This window comes from Antedon mediterranea, chromosome 3, assembly GCF_964355755.1.
Source record: "Antedon mediterranea chromosome 3, ecAntMedi1.1, whole genome shotgun sequence".
Taxonomy (NCBI): domain Eukaryota; kingdom Metazoa; phylum Echinodermata; class Crinoidea; order Comatulida; family Antedonidae; genus Antedon; species Antedon mediterranea.
Genome location: NC_092672.1, coordinates 10,983,615 through 11,001,163, shown reverse-complemented (window position 1 = coordinate 11,001,163; position 17,549 = coordinate 10,983,615). Strand labels below are relative to the sequence as shown.

General features: G+C 32.9%; 2 protein-coding genes across 2 annotated transcripts; one reads left to right on the top strand and one right to left on the bottom strand.

The window, feature by feature from the left end:
• On the bottom strand, positions 1 to 4,122 carry LOC140044862 (xyloside xylosyltransferase 1-like). The gene is made up of 2 exons (XM_072089552.1): positions 2,915 to 4,122; positions 1 to 2,466 (listed from the first exon to the last, which is right to left on the bottom strand). Exons 1-2 carry the CDS (start codon positions 3,674 to 3,676, stop codon positions 1,786 to 1,788), a joined length of 1,443 nt encoding a protein of 480 aa, XP_071945653.1. The 5' UTR covers positions 3,677 to 4,122; the 3' UTR covers positions 1 to 1,785.
• A 118-nt stretch (positions 4,123 to 4,240) lies between these two features.
• On the top strand, positions 4,241 to 16,978 carry LOC140043566 (uncharacterized). The gene is made up of 9 exons (XM_072088088.1): positions 4,241 to 4,359; positions 4,827 to 5,002; positions 5,291 to 5,984; positions 6,197 to 6,417; positions 6,901 to 6,968; positions 8,144 to 8,279; positions 8,786 to 8,882; positions 9,519 to 9,635; positions 15,807 to 16,978. The coding sequence occupies exons 2-9, from the start codon at positions 4,839 to 4,841 to the stop codon at positions 15,924 to 15,926; spliced, it is 1,617 nt and encodes a 538-aa protein (XP_071944189.1). The 5' UTR covers positions 4,241 to 4,359; positions 4,827 to 4,838; the 3' UTR covers positions 15,927 to 16,978.
• The last annotated feature ends 571 nt before the right edge of the window (positions 16,979 to 17,549 follow it).

The following is a 17,549-nucleotide window of genomic DNA, read 5'->3' as shown; positions in this document are numbered from 1 at the left end:
CTATATAAATTGTCATTTTCAAAAAAATAAATAAAATACACAAAATAATGTTGACAAGTAAATTTATTTAGTAGTACTACACAGATTATTATATTCAGCCTTATTATATTGAAACAAAATATTATTCTTGATTTTAACAGTATAAAATATATACAATCACCACCCTACCTAAATATAGTGCAACTCCCTCAACCACAATGCAAAACGAATAGAGAATTTAAGTCACTGACAAAAAAAAAAAAACAAAGAATGGTCTGACCATTTTTAAAATTTGGCACTCTTTCATGTTGGTTAATTGAAAATCCATGATTTTATTTCAGGTTTTATTTATTTAAGCCCTGTTTACACTATCAAACTAGTTTGACAAAAAAAGTGTGATGTGCCCAAATATGGTAGTGATATACCCAAATTATGGTAGTGATATGACATGTCCATATATAGGCACATCACATTTTTTTTTCATAAAGTTTGATAGTGTAGACGAGCTTAATACATATTATACTATTCTCAGAGTTGTAATTGACATGAGCCAAGTGCGAATGGGTCGAGTACCACACCCAGCTTTATTATAGCTATTCTAATTTAACAGTATCCCCTATAAACTATACATAGTTAAACAAATTCTACATACAACTAAAAACTCATTATTCTATTATATTCTATATCAATAAATATTTAAAAATTGGAATGTATTAGATATATTAAGTAGTACACGAATAAGTATTAACAAAAAAAGTTAAACTGTAGGAACAAGGTAGACTTGTGTAAATATGCAATTCTTTTTTGCACATTAGAACATAGATTTTGTCCTCATTACCGTTTCATATTAATTGTCCTGAACTATATTCGGTAAAGGAAATTATTTCAGTTGAACATCCATATTATGTGAACAATCTTCCATAAAGACATGGGCAGACATTTGTTAATTGTTTTAAATACAATCTATACAAAGTACTGTCACTTACACTACACTATTTCTTGTAATTTTGTATTTTTAGGTGTCAGTGGGTTTCCTGCTGCTGTAGTGTTAATTATCAATGGTATTGTAGTTACTGTAGTTGAATTGTTTTGACATTTTGACCTATGTTGACTTTTTATTGTAGGCCTAATTGTTATTTTCTTTATCATGTTGTTTTTTTTTTTTTTGTACATTTCTTTTGGATGCACCTTCCATTTGGTCGAGTGCCACTGTTGTAAACGTGTAATCTCCAAATAAATTATTATTATTACTACAGAAGGTTTAATTGCTAAAATAGAAAAATATATTGGTTGGGTGATTTGAGCTGACTGGACACTAGTATATATTCCGACATTTATTTTATGGTTTAAACTACATTTCAACAAAATTATTAACTATCATTAATTTGCTGAAATTTTGAATAAAACAAATGATAATACGGTAAAACATTGCATAATAATACATTAATTAATGTAAATTGAACCAGTCTTCCATTTTACACTGGACGTCAATAAATAAGTGGTGCAGTGAAACCTAAACCAACAATTAAAAGCTCTGTTGGTTTATACAGTAATTATTAGAGAGCTATAGGCTACGACCTACAGTAGGACCCAGGACTCAAGAGTTTTAAGGGCTTAAAAATGGAAATGTTGCATTGTTTCAAGTGGGTGTCCACTAAAATAGATTTGACAATGCATCCAATAAAGGCTCAATAGAATTTGCGGTCGCATGCACACATTGAATTACTATGACATCATAAGTCAAAGGTCAAATGGAAAGCTCCCTATTAACTGACAAAAACAACCTTTCTTTCACATATAATATATTCAAGGTGTTTTTGGAATGGGTGTATTACAATTGCCATGAAAAATATCAATTTTCCCAGGGCAACTGAAATACTGGTCAAAGATATCAATGTAGCCTTTATCACGCCACCATACACACAACTGCCTGTTCCAGCTACAAGGCAAGACATGGAACAAGTCTGGATGCTCAAGACTAAGCAGCGAGAAGAAATCTTGATCTCCTAAATGACCTTTGAAATGGTATTTCTCTGTTAATAACTTCAAATTTGTACCATCTAAGTATTTATGGTAAAGGGTGTTCCGCCGCATACGGTCCAAGTCCAAAAGTAAAACGCCACTGTTGAATCCGGTTAAACCATTTGGAGGTGGATTGCCAACAAGTGTTCCACGATTCTGTGACCGGTATAATGAGAACAGATGGCGATACACCGGTTGCTGCTCATGCGCAATTCCTATTACGTTGTTTCCTTTAAAAAGGTCAAAGTAAGCAAATAATTGTTTTATGTCGGTTTTAAAAATAAGATCGGTGTCGAGCATGACAAGACGATGGACGTACTCAGGCATAACATGTTGATGGATGGCAATAGACAAAAAGAAGATGGCGTCTTTGTAGTAGGGATGACCTCCACTAACGTGTTGCTGCAGCATCGACACCATTGGTGCAAGCTCTTTTGCAAGTTCATCAATGTCCAGAAAGTTAAACTGTAATAAATAAAGTTGCATTCATTATCATCCAAAAATTCAATTATAAAAATAATACAATACATTTTTTACTGCAGCATGATATAAATTCTGGCAGTTTTCTGTGATCAAACCACTGTTAAACGAAGGATACCAAATGAACATTAAATTTGGAAACTAAATAATATTTGTAAAGAAAATTATGGATATTTATATGAAAGTGTAATTTGTGTTTTTGACAACGAAAATTTAGCAACATATATCGCACTTAGAAATTTATGATTATCAATTAAAACAGTGTATAGACCTTGCATGTGGACATAATGTTTATAAGGTTTACGTGTTTCAGGAGAAACTCCTTAAAAAGGGTCTTTCACCCCTGTTCCTGCACGGTTTCGGCAAATTGAACATCAAAGTTTCATGCGCAATCGATATGTGGAACAAGTGTGAAAGACCCTTAATACAGTACCTGAACTTTAGAATGAGCAATTTTCTTATTTGTAATATCTTGCATTATGTCGAGAATAGCTTGCTTGCTGGGTGTATCCACTACAAAGAAGAAATGCAGATTAACGGATGACTTCTCAAGTATCGAAATCATGCACTCTTCAAAGCGGGTCTTAAGGTACGGCCTCTTATCGGTGTTGGTCAAACTCTGAATCACATGGTATGGATATTCACCGGTTCCAGTGCTATCTTTTGCAGCATTTTGAGGTTGTTGTTGAATCTTCTGGTTTTGATTGCCAGGAACATCATTGATAGCAATGAATTGATTCTGATTGGGTAGACGTTGTCCTTGATTGAAATGTAGTGCTGGATTTGGAGGTACTTGTTGTTGCACTTTGGGTAGCTGATTTTCTTGAATTCCATGAGCTTTGCCTTGTCCAACGTTATGCTCTATGTGTATGACGTCCATGTGATCTCCGTGTACAAAGCTGATTGGCTCATTGGGAAGGAAACGATCATTCCCATGAATTTCTTTTGAATTTGTTGGGCCAGTGTGAACAAATATACCATAAAATATCATAAACACAACAATCAGTAAAATTAAAATACGAAGTAACTTCCATCGTAGTACATTTACCAACAAATTGTTATCATGTGATTTAGGTCTACTACGACGTGTTCGAGAGTTGTTAACAAACTGCATGTTCTTGTCTGTCTTATCTTCTTTCTCCTTGTTGAGTTGTGGCCTAGACTTATTGGCCGGTTCACCAGTACCACGACGCATGAGATCCCTCTTGTTGGTTGTATTATTATACTGTACTAACTGGTTGTTTTGTCCGTTTTTGGGTGGGTGCGGACGTCGGCGGTGCTAGAGAGAGTAAGATAGCTCTCTAGCCAACTACACTGCTAGTAGGGCTAGGCCTACTACTAATAATACTAGTTAAGTCAAGCTAAGCCCGGGGCTAGGCCACTTAACTAGCCTAACGCCAAAGATAGAATAACCTAATTTAATTATTGAATAGGGCTTTATGAGTAATTAACTAATCACTTGATATAGGCCTAGTATAATATAATGTATATTGCTAGGCTAGGCTGTAATTCGTCGTGTGGCCTTCTTGTGTGTGATGTGGACGAAAGTCATACATACACCGTTCTGTACATTTAAAAGGTTAAAAAATGGAGAATTCCTTACTTAAATTAATATCAATAATATCTATAGCTAGTTATTGTAATAAATAATATGCAATTTTGATTATTAATGTATAAAAGTGTATTTTCTAATGTCATATCTCTTTCATATAATGTTCTTGTAATATTTAATGGATTCTATACACCTAAAATAAAATGCACCATCCCACACAAGAAAGCCAATCCAGTCTTTTGTTTATGTTGTGTTGTAATTTGGGATAGAGAGAGAGAGAGAGATAGAAGAGAACCGTGGCGGCGCGGGGAAGAATTTTGAAAATCGTAATATTTTTTTTTAGTTTTTAGGTCATCACATGCATATATTAACCTAGGCCTAGAGACAGTCTAGGAAAATAGTTGACATTAAACACAGGCCTAGCCAAGAGTGCTAGCTAGTACTTTAAGTTTATTATTTCTATATTTTCGCAACAAGTTAGGCTAGCCAGTACTCCCCAGCCTACTACTACTAGGCTAGGCCCTGGCCTGGCCTCGGCCTAGTTCTAGCCTACTAGCTAGGCCTACTTACGGCGCTAGTTCCGTTTCGCACCTGTTTTTACTACTAGCCTAGCACTAGTCTTATTTGGCATATGACCGGTTGGGCCGGCGACAAGTTGAGGGTTGAGCCGCCGATAATTTCTATGAAACGCCCAGTGCGTCTTTTATGACAATTAGTGTAGTGATTAGAGTGGTCTTTTGAGACTTTTAATCCAATTTTATTTATGTTAAATATCTATTGTTTGTTTTGTTAGGCATAACACAATATGCACAAACATGTTGCGTCAAACGCTGAAGACCTTACAGGGTTACGGAATGACTACCAAGACCTAATGCAACAACTACAAAGCAGACAGAATATGTTGAGGTCAAAGTTTACAGATAATGTACAAAAAGCAACTTCTAAAAGAAGCAGACGACAACAAGAAAAGTAATTTCAAGATGAAAAGCATTTTAAAATGTTTTTCTTTATATTAATGTGTTGGCTAATCAATTTACTATCTATACTAGCTTGGTCAATGTTGATGATGTGTTTTTTTAAATTAATCATAAAATTTAAATGAATTTTACCAAATTCTAATAACTATTGTGACAAGTCAACCTGTTTTTTGCCACTTTTTTTCTTTATCTTATTAAAGATAAAAATTGACTTTAAAATAGTGTTGAGTTTACATTTCAAACATTTTAACTAGTTTTACTATAAATATCTTTTTTTTAGTGCTGAAAGCTCAAGTGCAAAACGCAAGAAAATGTTTGAGAATAAGAGATCTGAGCAAGTTATTATGAGAAACCATAAAACATCCACACCGTGCAGGTCCAGGGGCCATTCTAGGACTAGAGATAAAATGGAAACCACTACTAAGATACCAAACCAGTATAAACCAGATAGAACTACTTTAAATCAGTCTCCTGACCATCATAAACTGGATTCAACTGGTCTGAAGTTCAGAAAATCAGATAACATTTTATCAAGACATTCAACGATCAAAGAAAATGAGGATTTGGTTTTTGGTAGTGGAAATCGTAGACCTAAAAGGCCATACCCTACGCCTTTAAGAACCAGTAACACATCTAGTTCTACGTGGCACCATCATACGTCTACTCCTAAATCAATCATAAGATCTAAAAATAGCCCAAATAAAAAGATATCTTCCTCTTCAGTAGAAAAAAAAGATACTGCTGTACCGAGAAGATCATTACGACTTTCTCGTAGCCCACACTTTCATTCAGAAGCGCTGCGATTAGATTACCATAATGAAATGAAGAAGCGAAGAAGGTTGTCTAATTCTATGAACAATTCCTATACAGCACAACTTGATCATACTGGTAACAACCGGCCTAAACCAGTTAGAACTGAAGCTGTGACACAAGGCCCAAGGTCTATACTATTGCCTGGTCACAAAACAAAAAAGGTAAGTTGTTAGATCACCAATTTTCTACAATATTTAGCAAGATTTTTCTTTCTTACAATTTTGGTTTTTGGCCTTGTTACAAAAAAATCATCAACATAATTGTTAATTGGTTTTCAATCAGTTGCTTGTGATTGTTAATTTTTTTAAAAATAATGTTATGCAATACTTTTTTAACATTCATACATACTAAAATTGTGATCCTCTTTTTTTAGACACCGAACCGTGTTAGTTTTCGCTTGCATGATGCTTCTCCAGGTCAATCCCTCCTTGATCAAAGTGGAAGAGTCCAACCGTTGCTGGGCTATGATTGGATAGCTGGTTTGCTTGATGCAGAAGATACCATTTCGGAGAGATCAGATGCTTTTTTTGATGAGTTGAAGGATTTTCGCAGAGTCAACAGAGAAGATTGTGTTTATAGACAAATAGAGGACAGGTATTGTTTTAATAATTTATTTTTACCTAACAAACTTTCATTTTTGTCCAAGCAAATGTTTACAGCAATCCCACGTTGAAACACCCATTCTTGTCTGATGTCATCATTTGGTCTAATATATAAAACTTGGTTGGGAGGGAGACCATAAAGAATATTAGTTGCTGTATATAAACTTTACATAGAGTGATGTGGTATAATGGTAAGTGATTGGACAAGCATTTGAGAGACATGTGTTCGAGTCTGTCATATAGTTTGTATCCACAGACAAAATGCTTTATTTTCATTGCCTCGTCCTTCGGTTGAGATGTAATATTGTTTAAAATATAGTTGATCTGAAGATTATATTAACTCAAGTCGAAGTACAGATGTGAGATAATTACAAGTCTGCCCTCTTTTGTAACAATAAAAAATGGTTTTATATTTTAGCGTTTTTTTTTGTAAGATTTTAAAAGTCGTTCAACTTCCCATGTATTTTTTTAACAGATCGTCATCTGCAACGATTCCAGGATTGCCAACTCCAACAATCACACATCCAACAGACACACACCAATGTAGGTCGTACTACTTACTAATAATAAACCCCTTTCACACACTAAAGTGTCTTCTAATCCCTAGTACCATTCACATCAACCAGAACTCAAATACTGTAGATATCCAATTCAAATCAATCTACAAGTTTTGCACAAAAAACCCCTTAAAGATGTATTCTCGTGAAAAAATAATTCTTAAAACATTCTTTTTTTAATATGCCATTTTCATGTCACAAAATTGTCAAATTGGATGCCAGCGAGTGGGGTTTTGGTTGAATTTAACCATTATTTTGTCATCTTATAGGTTAAAAAATAATTTTTTTTTTATTTTTTTTCTACGAAATTGATTAACTTTATTGAAACTACAAAATAACCTATCCAAAGTCTGATTTAATTAATCTTTATTTTTCATGTTTTTGGGGACAATACATCTTGTACACACTATGTATCCATATGAATAAATAAACATTCGGTCGAGGAAGACCTCCTGACCCAAAATAACACTGGCGTTTAAAGATCGGTACCTTTCGAGAATGTACAATACAGAGTGAACTTAGATATTCAACAACCAACCAACCCCCCCCCCCCCCCACCTATGTTTTGGTCTCTGGAACAAACACCAGTGTTGATGCCTTGGTGTGTGCAAACTCCAGAGTCCTGCTAGGTGAAGTGATGCTGCATTTAACCACAAAATCTTCACCCAGGTGTTTTGTTTATGAGTTTCAGATCTAGGAATTAGGCAGTAGGTATTACACTGAACTTTATAGGAAGTTAATACTGGACAGTGAATGAGATACTAAGTAACAGATTAGAGAGAGTAGATTTATAGTATTACATTTTATTGCCTCACTCACACTGCTGTTATTGTTCTAATAATTAAATGATGATGATGAATAATTAAGTAATTTTATTATTATTACAATTACTATAGAGAAATCTGACTTTTGTGTATATTGTTTATTAATTTAATTCTCTGAATGAATAAATTGTCTTTTTACAATGCAATTTTATTTTATATAGCTTAATTTTGTCTATTTAATTGTCCTCTTCACGTTGTTGCCTTTTCATAATTTTAAATGATTAAATTCATTTATTGCTATATTCCTTCAGTATATATTTTTCCAATTACTGTACACATATTCTGTATGTTAAACTGCAAGTATTTAATAATGTGTGGGTTTCTTTCTACTGTTAAGGTTTGCATAATTATACTCTAAATGACCGTCTGTTTGTTGTGCCTGTGCATGGCAACCAACAAGGAGAGAGCACTTGTCCAATATGCCATGAATCCCGCACAGCTGAAGTCAAGAGAGGATCACCATCTTATATAAGGTATTCATAATAATAAAACTTAGTTCCCACTTGGATCCACAAGTGATTTGACCAATCACAAAAAATGAATTATTCAAACTGTAACTTGTCATTAGTAATTTATAAGAGGCGCAGGCTTGTACCCTTTTCACACCTGCAAAAAGTATCAAATTGTAACCAAGTTTGTAAAAAAATCTCCTGATATTTGCCAAGGGACACCTGTGAAATCTCTGAAAAGAAACACACCGACGAGAGGCCTGTTTCTTTTGTTCTGAATTGTTAGTGTGTGTTCATGTATTGCCCTGTATTAAACTGACAAATCATAGTGATAAAATAGCAGGCTTTCTCCAGAAATTTCTTACAGTTCGCGTATGTGCGTGTTTGAAAACGTGTAATCTAATAAATAGAGAGATCAAACCTGGTTACAAGTTGTAACATTTTATGCAAATGTGAAAAGAGATAATTAATATCATAATTTTAACAGATATTAGCATTACCAACATACAATACTTCCCTTTTCTTCTTAGAGTTAGCATTCCAAGATCAACCTTACGCTCACCATATAAATTGCGCCCTCACAGACGACGTAGTTTTGATGCAACGGATACATTAGGTCTTTCACAGGTAAGATCAAATGTTATGGATCAATGAGGCATCCGAGAAGTGTTTTTTTATTTAAACATATACAAAAATTTTCTGAACCAACTGATTGAATCAAGAATCTGGAACAATTATTTTTTATTTTAACCAATATTATGTTAATGATGTAAATAATATAAACAAATTGCAATGCCATAAAAATTGAGATGCCTTGCTATGCATGGAATATTATTAGTCATATGCTCGCTAAAAAATGTGGCCCTCTATTAAGCGAACCTCCCATGTGCAGCACCTTCTGTAATTGGATACTTTTTCCAGACCTGAGGGTTTTCCTCTTATGAGAGTTTCAACTGTATTGTACAACACAGTGTTATTGACCTTTCGTGAAATTTTCCATTGGTTTTTTCAATTGGTCCTGATGTGCCACTGGTTATATTCACGCAAAATCTATTCTTCTTAGATACTGTGTTTTCTGAAATTAAAACAAACGATACGTCATAGGTCTACTCTTACTGTCTATTTCATTTCAACAATTTAATGATTTTGCTGTTGGAAAGTGAGGGGGAAAATGACCCACTAAAAAATCAATATGTGGTGGGGAACAGGATCTGCACTGCTGATCGGTTATTTTTTAATCTTTCTTTCTTTTTATTAATACAGCATTGCTTGGCTGGTTGGGAAAACAGTCGTCCATCTATGTTGCCAATGGCAACAAACATTGACCTTAAGGATGCCCTTCGACCCCAATCACTGAGAGAGGGAACTGTGGGCAATGAGGTAATTTGAAAATTGTTCATTTCTCTTCCAATTAGAGTTTGATTTTAATACCTCTCTAACCATGAATAAGAACACTACTTCATAGTGCACTTTACATAGTACATCTTTTGAGGCAAGTAGGGGGTTACCCCGGTGTACTAGCTCACACAGCCACTGTTGTGAATAGAAGAGATTATGCTGTAGTTGGCAGCACCAACATGAAGGGAGTCTTGGGCGAAAAGAATGTTGGTGCTGCCAACTACCGCGCAATCTGTCTAGGTGTAACAACTAAGTCCACAGAATGCTATTGTTGCACCGTGCAATCTGTCTAGGTGTAACAACTAAGTCCACAGAATGCTATTGTTGCACCGCGCAATCTGTCTAGGTGTAACAACTAAGTCCACAGAATGCTATTGTTGCACCCCGCAATCTGTCTAGGTGTAACAACTAAGTCCACAGAATGCTATTGTTGCACCGCGCAATCAGTCTAGGTGTAACAACTAAGTCCACAGAATGCTATTGCACCGCGCAATCTGTCTAGGTGTATCAACTAAGTCCACAGAATGCTATTGTTGCACCGCGCAATCTCTCTAGGTGTAACAACTAAGTCCACAGAATGCTATTGTTGCACCGCGCAATCTGTCTAGGTGAAACAACTAAGTCTACCGAATGCTATTGTTGCACCACGCAATCTGTCTAGGTGTATCAACTAAGTCCACAGAATGCTATTGTTGCGGATACTGTGCTATATAAATCTTTATTATTATATTTTTTAATGCATTTTATTTTATTCACAACAGACTAATGATTTACCTTCCTGATATTATCTTAAAATAACTAATAAAACTGTTATATTACAATTACCGTAATTAAAAAACGAAATTAAAACAATCAGCATAATCTATCGTAAAAGCCACACCTTAATCAAATACTAACAATACAAATATTATGAGGAATATTAAATATAGAGTCAACAGGGTATACTGTGATATTACAAATACAATATTATGAGGAATATTAAACTATTAAATATACTGTAGAGTCACATGGTATACTTATCATATCTTATTATATCTTATTATTATTAAATCATTTGAAAGTAAAACTATTTTTGATATTATTTAAAGTTTTTATAGTTTCTTATCGAAATAAACACGGAAACTTAACGAAAAATATCAAAACTGTCTTTAAAAATTTGTTGGTATATTCACTAGCAAAATTATTTATAGCTGTCTAAAATAACAGTTTTCTAAAAATAGATCATTGTGAAATTCATTTCTAGGTACGTTTATCTGCATAGTTTTTATTGTCTGAGCAATGTACTTACAATCCTGATGTAAGATTGTGGTTAGTTTCATAAGCAATGTTTTTACTCTCATTATTAATAATAATATACAATTGTGATTTGATCAAAGAGATGCTCTAATTGCTAGAGAATGAACTAGGTGATAGCAAAGTGATGACAACAGGGCAGAAACTCCTTAAAATGGCTGCCATTTTCTGTTTCAACAAATTATTTTGTATTTAAACTAATTATATATTATTGTATGAAGAACCACATCAGAACAATACAGTATACATTATTTTTTTTATAGTACAGTTTTAATAAAAGTAACCTATTATAATGGTCTTCAAGTCAATAACAAGGGCGTGTGGCGCAGTGTGTTGGACTACTGATCGTGAGATCCTTAGGCAAGATACTTTACTTACATTTGCCTCTATCCAACTAGGTGTATAAATGGGTTCCCGGTTAGATCAAAACACAACTTTGCGCTGATTACTAGCTGCATTATGGGAGTATGTTTCCATCGTGTTTGGTCCAATGACTGGGATAATAATGAGTGCTTAGAAGCATTGTGCAATAAGCGCTATATAAAAAACAAATATTATTATTATATTCCGCATATGAGGATCATTAGAATAAGATACCTCCCGCCGTTGATACTGTACATTCAGCACACTGCAACAGAGGTATAGGTGGTTTATGACCAAGTAGGGAATGACACAATGATGTGTTTGATTGCCCAATGTGATGCTCTCTATTTACTTAACTCTTTTTATTAAATCTGTCTATAGAAAGGTTACCCTCATTGAGATATTATAGATTGTCTAGAGGGCAGACTCCAATGTTATTGCAGTTGAAAAAGTGATTCTTCATAAAAAGGGAACGAACAAGATGGCGGCTGCAATCGAACATGTTATATGCCAGTAACGCCCCCCTACGTAATCATGCACTACTACGGCGGTGTTGAGCGTATCTGCGTTTACCAACAAATTATTAATTTCATTCCAATTACCAATATATTTAATTTTATAAAAACTGCCTTCTAGCCAATCTACTAATAATACCTCAATGGTTAACATTCATGAAATGAATTATTTACTACCTCTTTGCTAAACAGTTGCTTTATTCATTCTTGCATACCTTTTATTTTATACAGCCTAACAACAATTAAATTAAAGCTAATTGTTAATACATAATATACAATTTCTAATTATTTTTTTAATGCTCCATCTTAGTGCATTCTATCTTATTAAAACTTCTTAAATGTTTTAAAATCATTGTAGAGAAAGTTAAAGTTCTCTAATGTCTTTTCACTACTTGGACTACAGTTTAGATTATAACAATTATGATGCATTCATCTACTTTGAAATTGTTTACTGTATATCTTATTGTCAAATATACATTTTTTCTTCCTTTGTGCATCAATTAAAAATATTAAGACAAAAAATAGATTAAAAGAAGACATTTGCATGATAACTTTTTAGCTTGCAATATTAATTTCTTAAAAAGTGAAGAATTTATTTTTAATTATTGACATCAAATTTCATAATATATAAAAAAAAATCCATATAAAAATACAAAACGACCAAAGTTTTAGCTTTTTTTTTGTAGTTTTTAAATTTTAGTCAAATTAAAATGATTTTAAATATCAAAAAATGTGGTTTAATTATTCCACATTGTTAAAGGAAATATTGTTTGTTTTGGAGATATTTCTGTGGCATCATATTATTATTACAGTATTATTATTTCCTCATATTAAAAAATTAGCATTATCTATATCAGCATTTATTTACAAATGACAAAATTTACAGTTTGAAATTGAAAATAACAAAAATATTTTTCTTACAAACATCAGTATTACATTTTTTAAAGATGCATTGTCCCTGAAAAATGAAAATGATTTAAATTAGACTTTGAATAGGTTATTTTCTAGTTAATATTTAAAGTTAATCACCTCCATAGAAAAAAAAAATAATAATGTTTTTACTTATAAAATGACAAAATACATGTAAATGGTTAATTAAACAAAAAAACATTGACTGGAAGTCGATTTGACTATTTTTGGCTTTAAATTACATTATTTTTAGGTAAATAAATTTGTTCAATCCAATTTTTAGTCATAACTAATTTATATGACATTAAAATGGCATATACACCAACAACTTGTTTAAGAATCACTTTTTCAGAGGGGCAATATATCTTTAACCCGTACATTCAATTAACAAGGACTTGTACATAGCTGCAGTCGCGTGCACAAATTTGAGTTAGTGTTTACCGACTCACTGACCAACCGACCAACACAGTGAGCTGTACGCGACTAAAAAAGAAAACATTGTTCAGCCATTATGATGACATGTATCACATTGTTCATCCATTAATATTATTTATCACATTGTTCATCCATTATGATGACATGTATCACATTGTTCAGCCATTATGATGACATGTATCACATTGTTCATCCATTATTATTTATCACATTGTTCTTTACTTGAATAAAGTTGTTGGCAACGAGCTACAGTCCTCATAGTCATCACTTATAAAACTATCGCGATTTACTTTACGTGATTCCAACGTGAGATTTTTCATTACCTTACTGCTATCAGTCGGTTTAGGAAGGGTGGCTGGTGGTCTCCTAAAAAATGGATTTCTCTGCGTAATTGTGTTATGTTTTCGATTTCCTTCTGTGTTCCAGTTCTCATATACAATGTTAACATTTGTGACATATCCGGGATTTTCTCCTGAAATTCTTCTCGAATTTCGTGATTCTGTGACGTCCGTCACCGATCTTCCCAATCGAGTTCCAAAACTTGAGCTGTTAGGTGGTGGATAATTTTTTGTAGGACTCGGAGATGATAATTTCCTTTCACTTTTCTGTGAGATTTTTGGTACCAACTGATCTACCGAGATTGTTCGTTGTAGGGCTACAATTTCGTTACGATACCCATCACCAACTGTGCAACACTTTTGACATTGTTCAATTTCTTCGTTTGTATAGAACGGTTTAATTAGGGGTAACGTTTTGACGGCGCTGTCAAGTTTTGGTTCCCAGTTCGGAACCAAGTAATCTTCTTTTGTGAGATCGTCGGTGCTATTGTAAATGTTGCTTGACGAGGACAAATTCTCGTAATCGGATATCATTGTATAATCACATTCACTCTCACCTGCAATGTAAGTGTAATCTTCTTGTGTTTCATCTATTTCAAATTGTTTAATACTCACGTTCACACTAATACGATTATCACTTAGCTGCTCTGTAACTGGGACCGGTTTATTCTCATTCACACTAATATGTTGATTACTTAGCTGATCCGCAACTAAGACCTCATCAGTGATTGGTTTTTTAGTGTCAACATTTGTCAAGCTCCTTCTAACATTGATTCTTTCTGTTGAAGGCGGTTTTATCGTCATGGCATTTGGAGCCATTGGGAATGATGATGCATCGTCATCTAAGTTAAGCGATAAAGTATCGTGACGACGATATGTAGTCGTTTTTGAACCCGACCTTGGCAATACTTGACTGTTTCTTTTTTGCCGACTGTAAATGAAAGTGGAGTAAGGAAGCGTAATTAATAAGAACAAACCAATAACTACCGCACAGCACATTATGAGAAAACTTTGTTTGGTGAAAATAAAATAGCCGGCTTCCGGACATATCTCGATTGTGAAATTTGCGCAATTTGCGCACGTATACATTCCACGTTCTTCAGAGCAGTCTTCCATTTCGCCTTCATCTAAATACATGATAATGCTTGCACCATATATTTTTCTACAATTAGTAGACAAACTTGTTGATATTATTGAAGTCAGAATCACGATAAAAAGTAGAGCGGTTGCATTAAACTTGGCCATCGTTCCTTTTCTGACTTTTAGGATCTCAATGTACAGGCAAATTTTTTAGTGTCGTTCTTAATTTCAGTTCACTTAATTGGTTCATAAAGAATAATTTTCTTTCCCTGTCCAACATTTTTAATTGCAAAAGTCTGTAGGAAAAATAAATTTTTAATCTTTATCAACAAATGCCTCCTTTGTTACTCATTTATTTGTACTCGTACAAGTATTTGTAGATTTTAAATGCCTTGATCAAATCAAACTAAAACCGTCACATAAAATCGCTTGTTTGTCCAAAACTCATCAGCCCTTCATAAAGTTCTGCATGCATTACACTTTTATCTGCAATCAAAATTAGTTTCAAATTTGGCCAATCTTCTTTCTCTAAGTTTTATTTTGGTGTAGTAGTTAAACTATGTACACATACTCCCACTGATCTATCCATAATGTATTTAGCTCAAACATTATACAACTATTAAATAAAAATACAGTCAATACATTTTTCATTGAAACAAGGAAATGGGAGGTTCGTGTTGTAAGTTTTGGTTTCAGTTTTGAAATTATTATAAAATCATTCATGGTATTTTTATTAATCTAGGAAATTCATAATTTTTACTGTATTTGAATATTTAATATTATAAAAATAATCAATGAGTTCAATGATACAAATATTTTTATTTAGTAAAAAATGAAAATATTCAGAAAATAGAACATTCATCATTTACATGAAAATATTTGTTCCATTGCACAGATATAAAAATAATTTGTTTTATGTAATAACATCTAAAGTAGTTAAAGGTTGTGATTGAATATAACAAGAATAAATATGCATAGTACAAATTGACATGTTTATAGTACGAATAATGCACTCTTGATGTCACGTTGGTTCAATCATGGAGGTACCTCCATGGTTCAATGGAGTTATTGAATGTCATGTGACCCAAACTCTTTATTCAATATTGCATTGCATCATCTTCTTAAATTCAAGAACTTAAATATTTGCTATTTTAGTATTATAAAAAAATGAAAACTGTACACACATGCTCTACTAAACCATTTCATTATATTATTTTCAGAATCTTTACAATTCGAGTAAGCGCTTACCATTGGTTCCAACTGAGAGAACTCAACGACTATTGAATCGTTCACGGTCCATACAAAACCAGCTGAACAGAATGAAGAACAAACATGCGTAGTTGATACAGACCACATCACTTAATGTTAATTGTTCAGTTTTGCTTGTGTCTATAGTGTATTAGGAAGAATTCATGGCAATATACATGCATATATAACAATATTAGTGCATAATAATTGAATTTTAAAAAGTCCATATTGCCATATCACCATTTTATGATGTTGTAGGACCACTTATATCGAAAAATATTTGCCATTTTTCTACAAATTCCCTGTACTATAGTTGCAAAATCACCCAAAATATAGACTTATTAAAATTCAATCAATATACATTAATATTGCTATGTATATTGACCATCTTATGGTGTCCATGTTTATATTGAAAAATAAAAAGGTCCAAATTTTCCAATTCTTCAACAAATTTCATGTACTATAAAATATAGACTTTTTAAATTAAATTATTGTGCACTAATAGTACTATGTGTACTTATATGCCATATTAGGACCACTTTATATAAAAAAATAAAAATGTCAACATTTTTTGAAAAATTTTATGTAAAAAGTCCCTGTACTATAGTACATGGATTTTTACGGAAAAAAGTCACATTTCGACCCTTCTAGTTGTTGACATAATCGGTTACTAGACTGTATCATGATAATGTTTTCTGCACATGTTACTTCAATGTATATTCAGTCGATATTTTGGCAATTTAAAAAAAAGAATCCCTGTACTAGTACATGGATTTTCACTGAAAATGGTCAAATTTCGACACTTTTATATTTAACAAGGTTATTGTTATACACAATGTGTTCTGCGCATGTTACCTGAATATATATTTTAAAAACACAATATTTTGGCATAGCAATATTTTTGAAATAGCATTCATATTTTTAATTCTAATGTAAGACGATAATGCAATTTTTAAATAGTTTTACATTTTTAACAGTTTTTTTATTTTCAACTTTTTATTTTGTATTTTATCTGTTATAATACTGCACGTTTTAAATTGTTGCAACATTTTTTATGTTTGTTTTTTATTGTTGTTTTAATCTACCAAGCAAAGTGAATTTCCATTTTTATGGACAAATAAAATTTCTTGAATCTTGAATCTTGAATCTTTTTTGAAAAAAAATCCCTGTACATCAATTTTTATGGAAAATCGTCAAATTTCGACCCTTCTATTTTTTTTACATAACTGGCTACTGTATCATAATTAGGAAATTCGCAAGACACACCTAATATGTTCAGCGCATGTTACTTTAATATATTTTTTTTCGAAAAAAATCCTGTACTGTAGTACAGGCATTTATCAGTATACAAATAGAACGCCCCCAGTAATTGCATCAGCTAAAAGTCTTTTAGTTTGAGTGTGGCAACCTTGGTTCCCCAATCTCCTTGGATGCATTACTCAACGAGTAGACACAACATATATGAGTTGTCTAATCATAAGCAGCAGTTTCAGATGACCCATCGTGTCGTGATTGGTCAAATTACCTACGATGGGCCTGTGTTGGGTCAAATGTAAACCAAGATTGAATGTACTGCTGTTAACTTTGTTGAGGCGTTTTATAACAGAATAAATGCAAAATGATAAATAAGTATTGAATTAAATCGAGCGAGCGACCTCTTTCAGAGAAAAGACAGACCATGACGTTTTTTTAAATTGTTGAATGTAGTCTATATA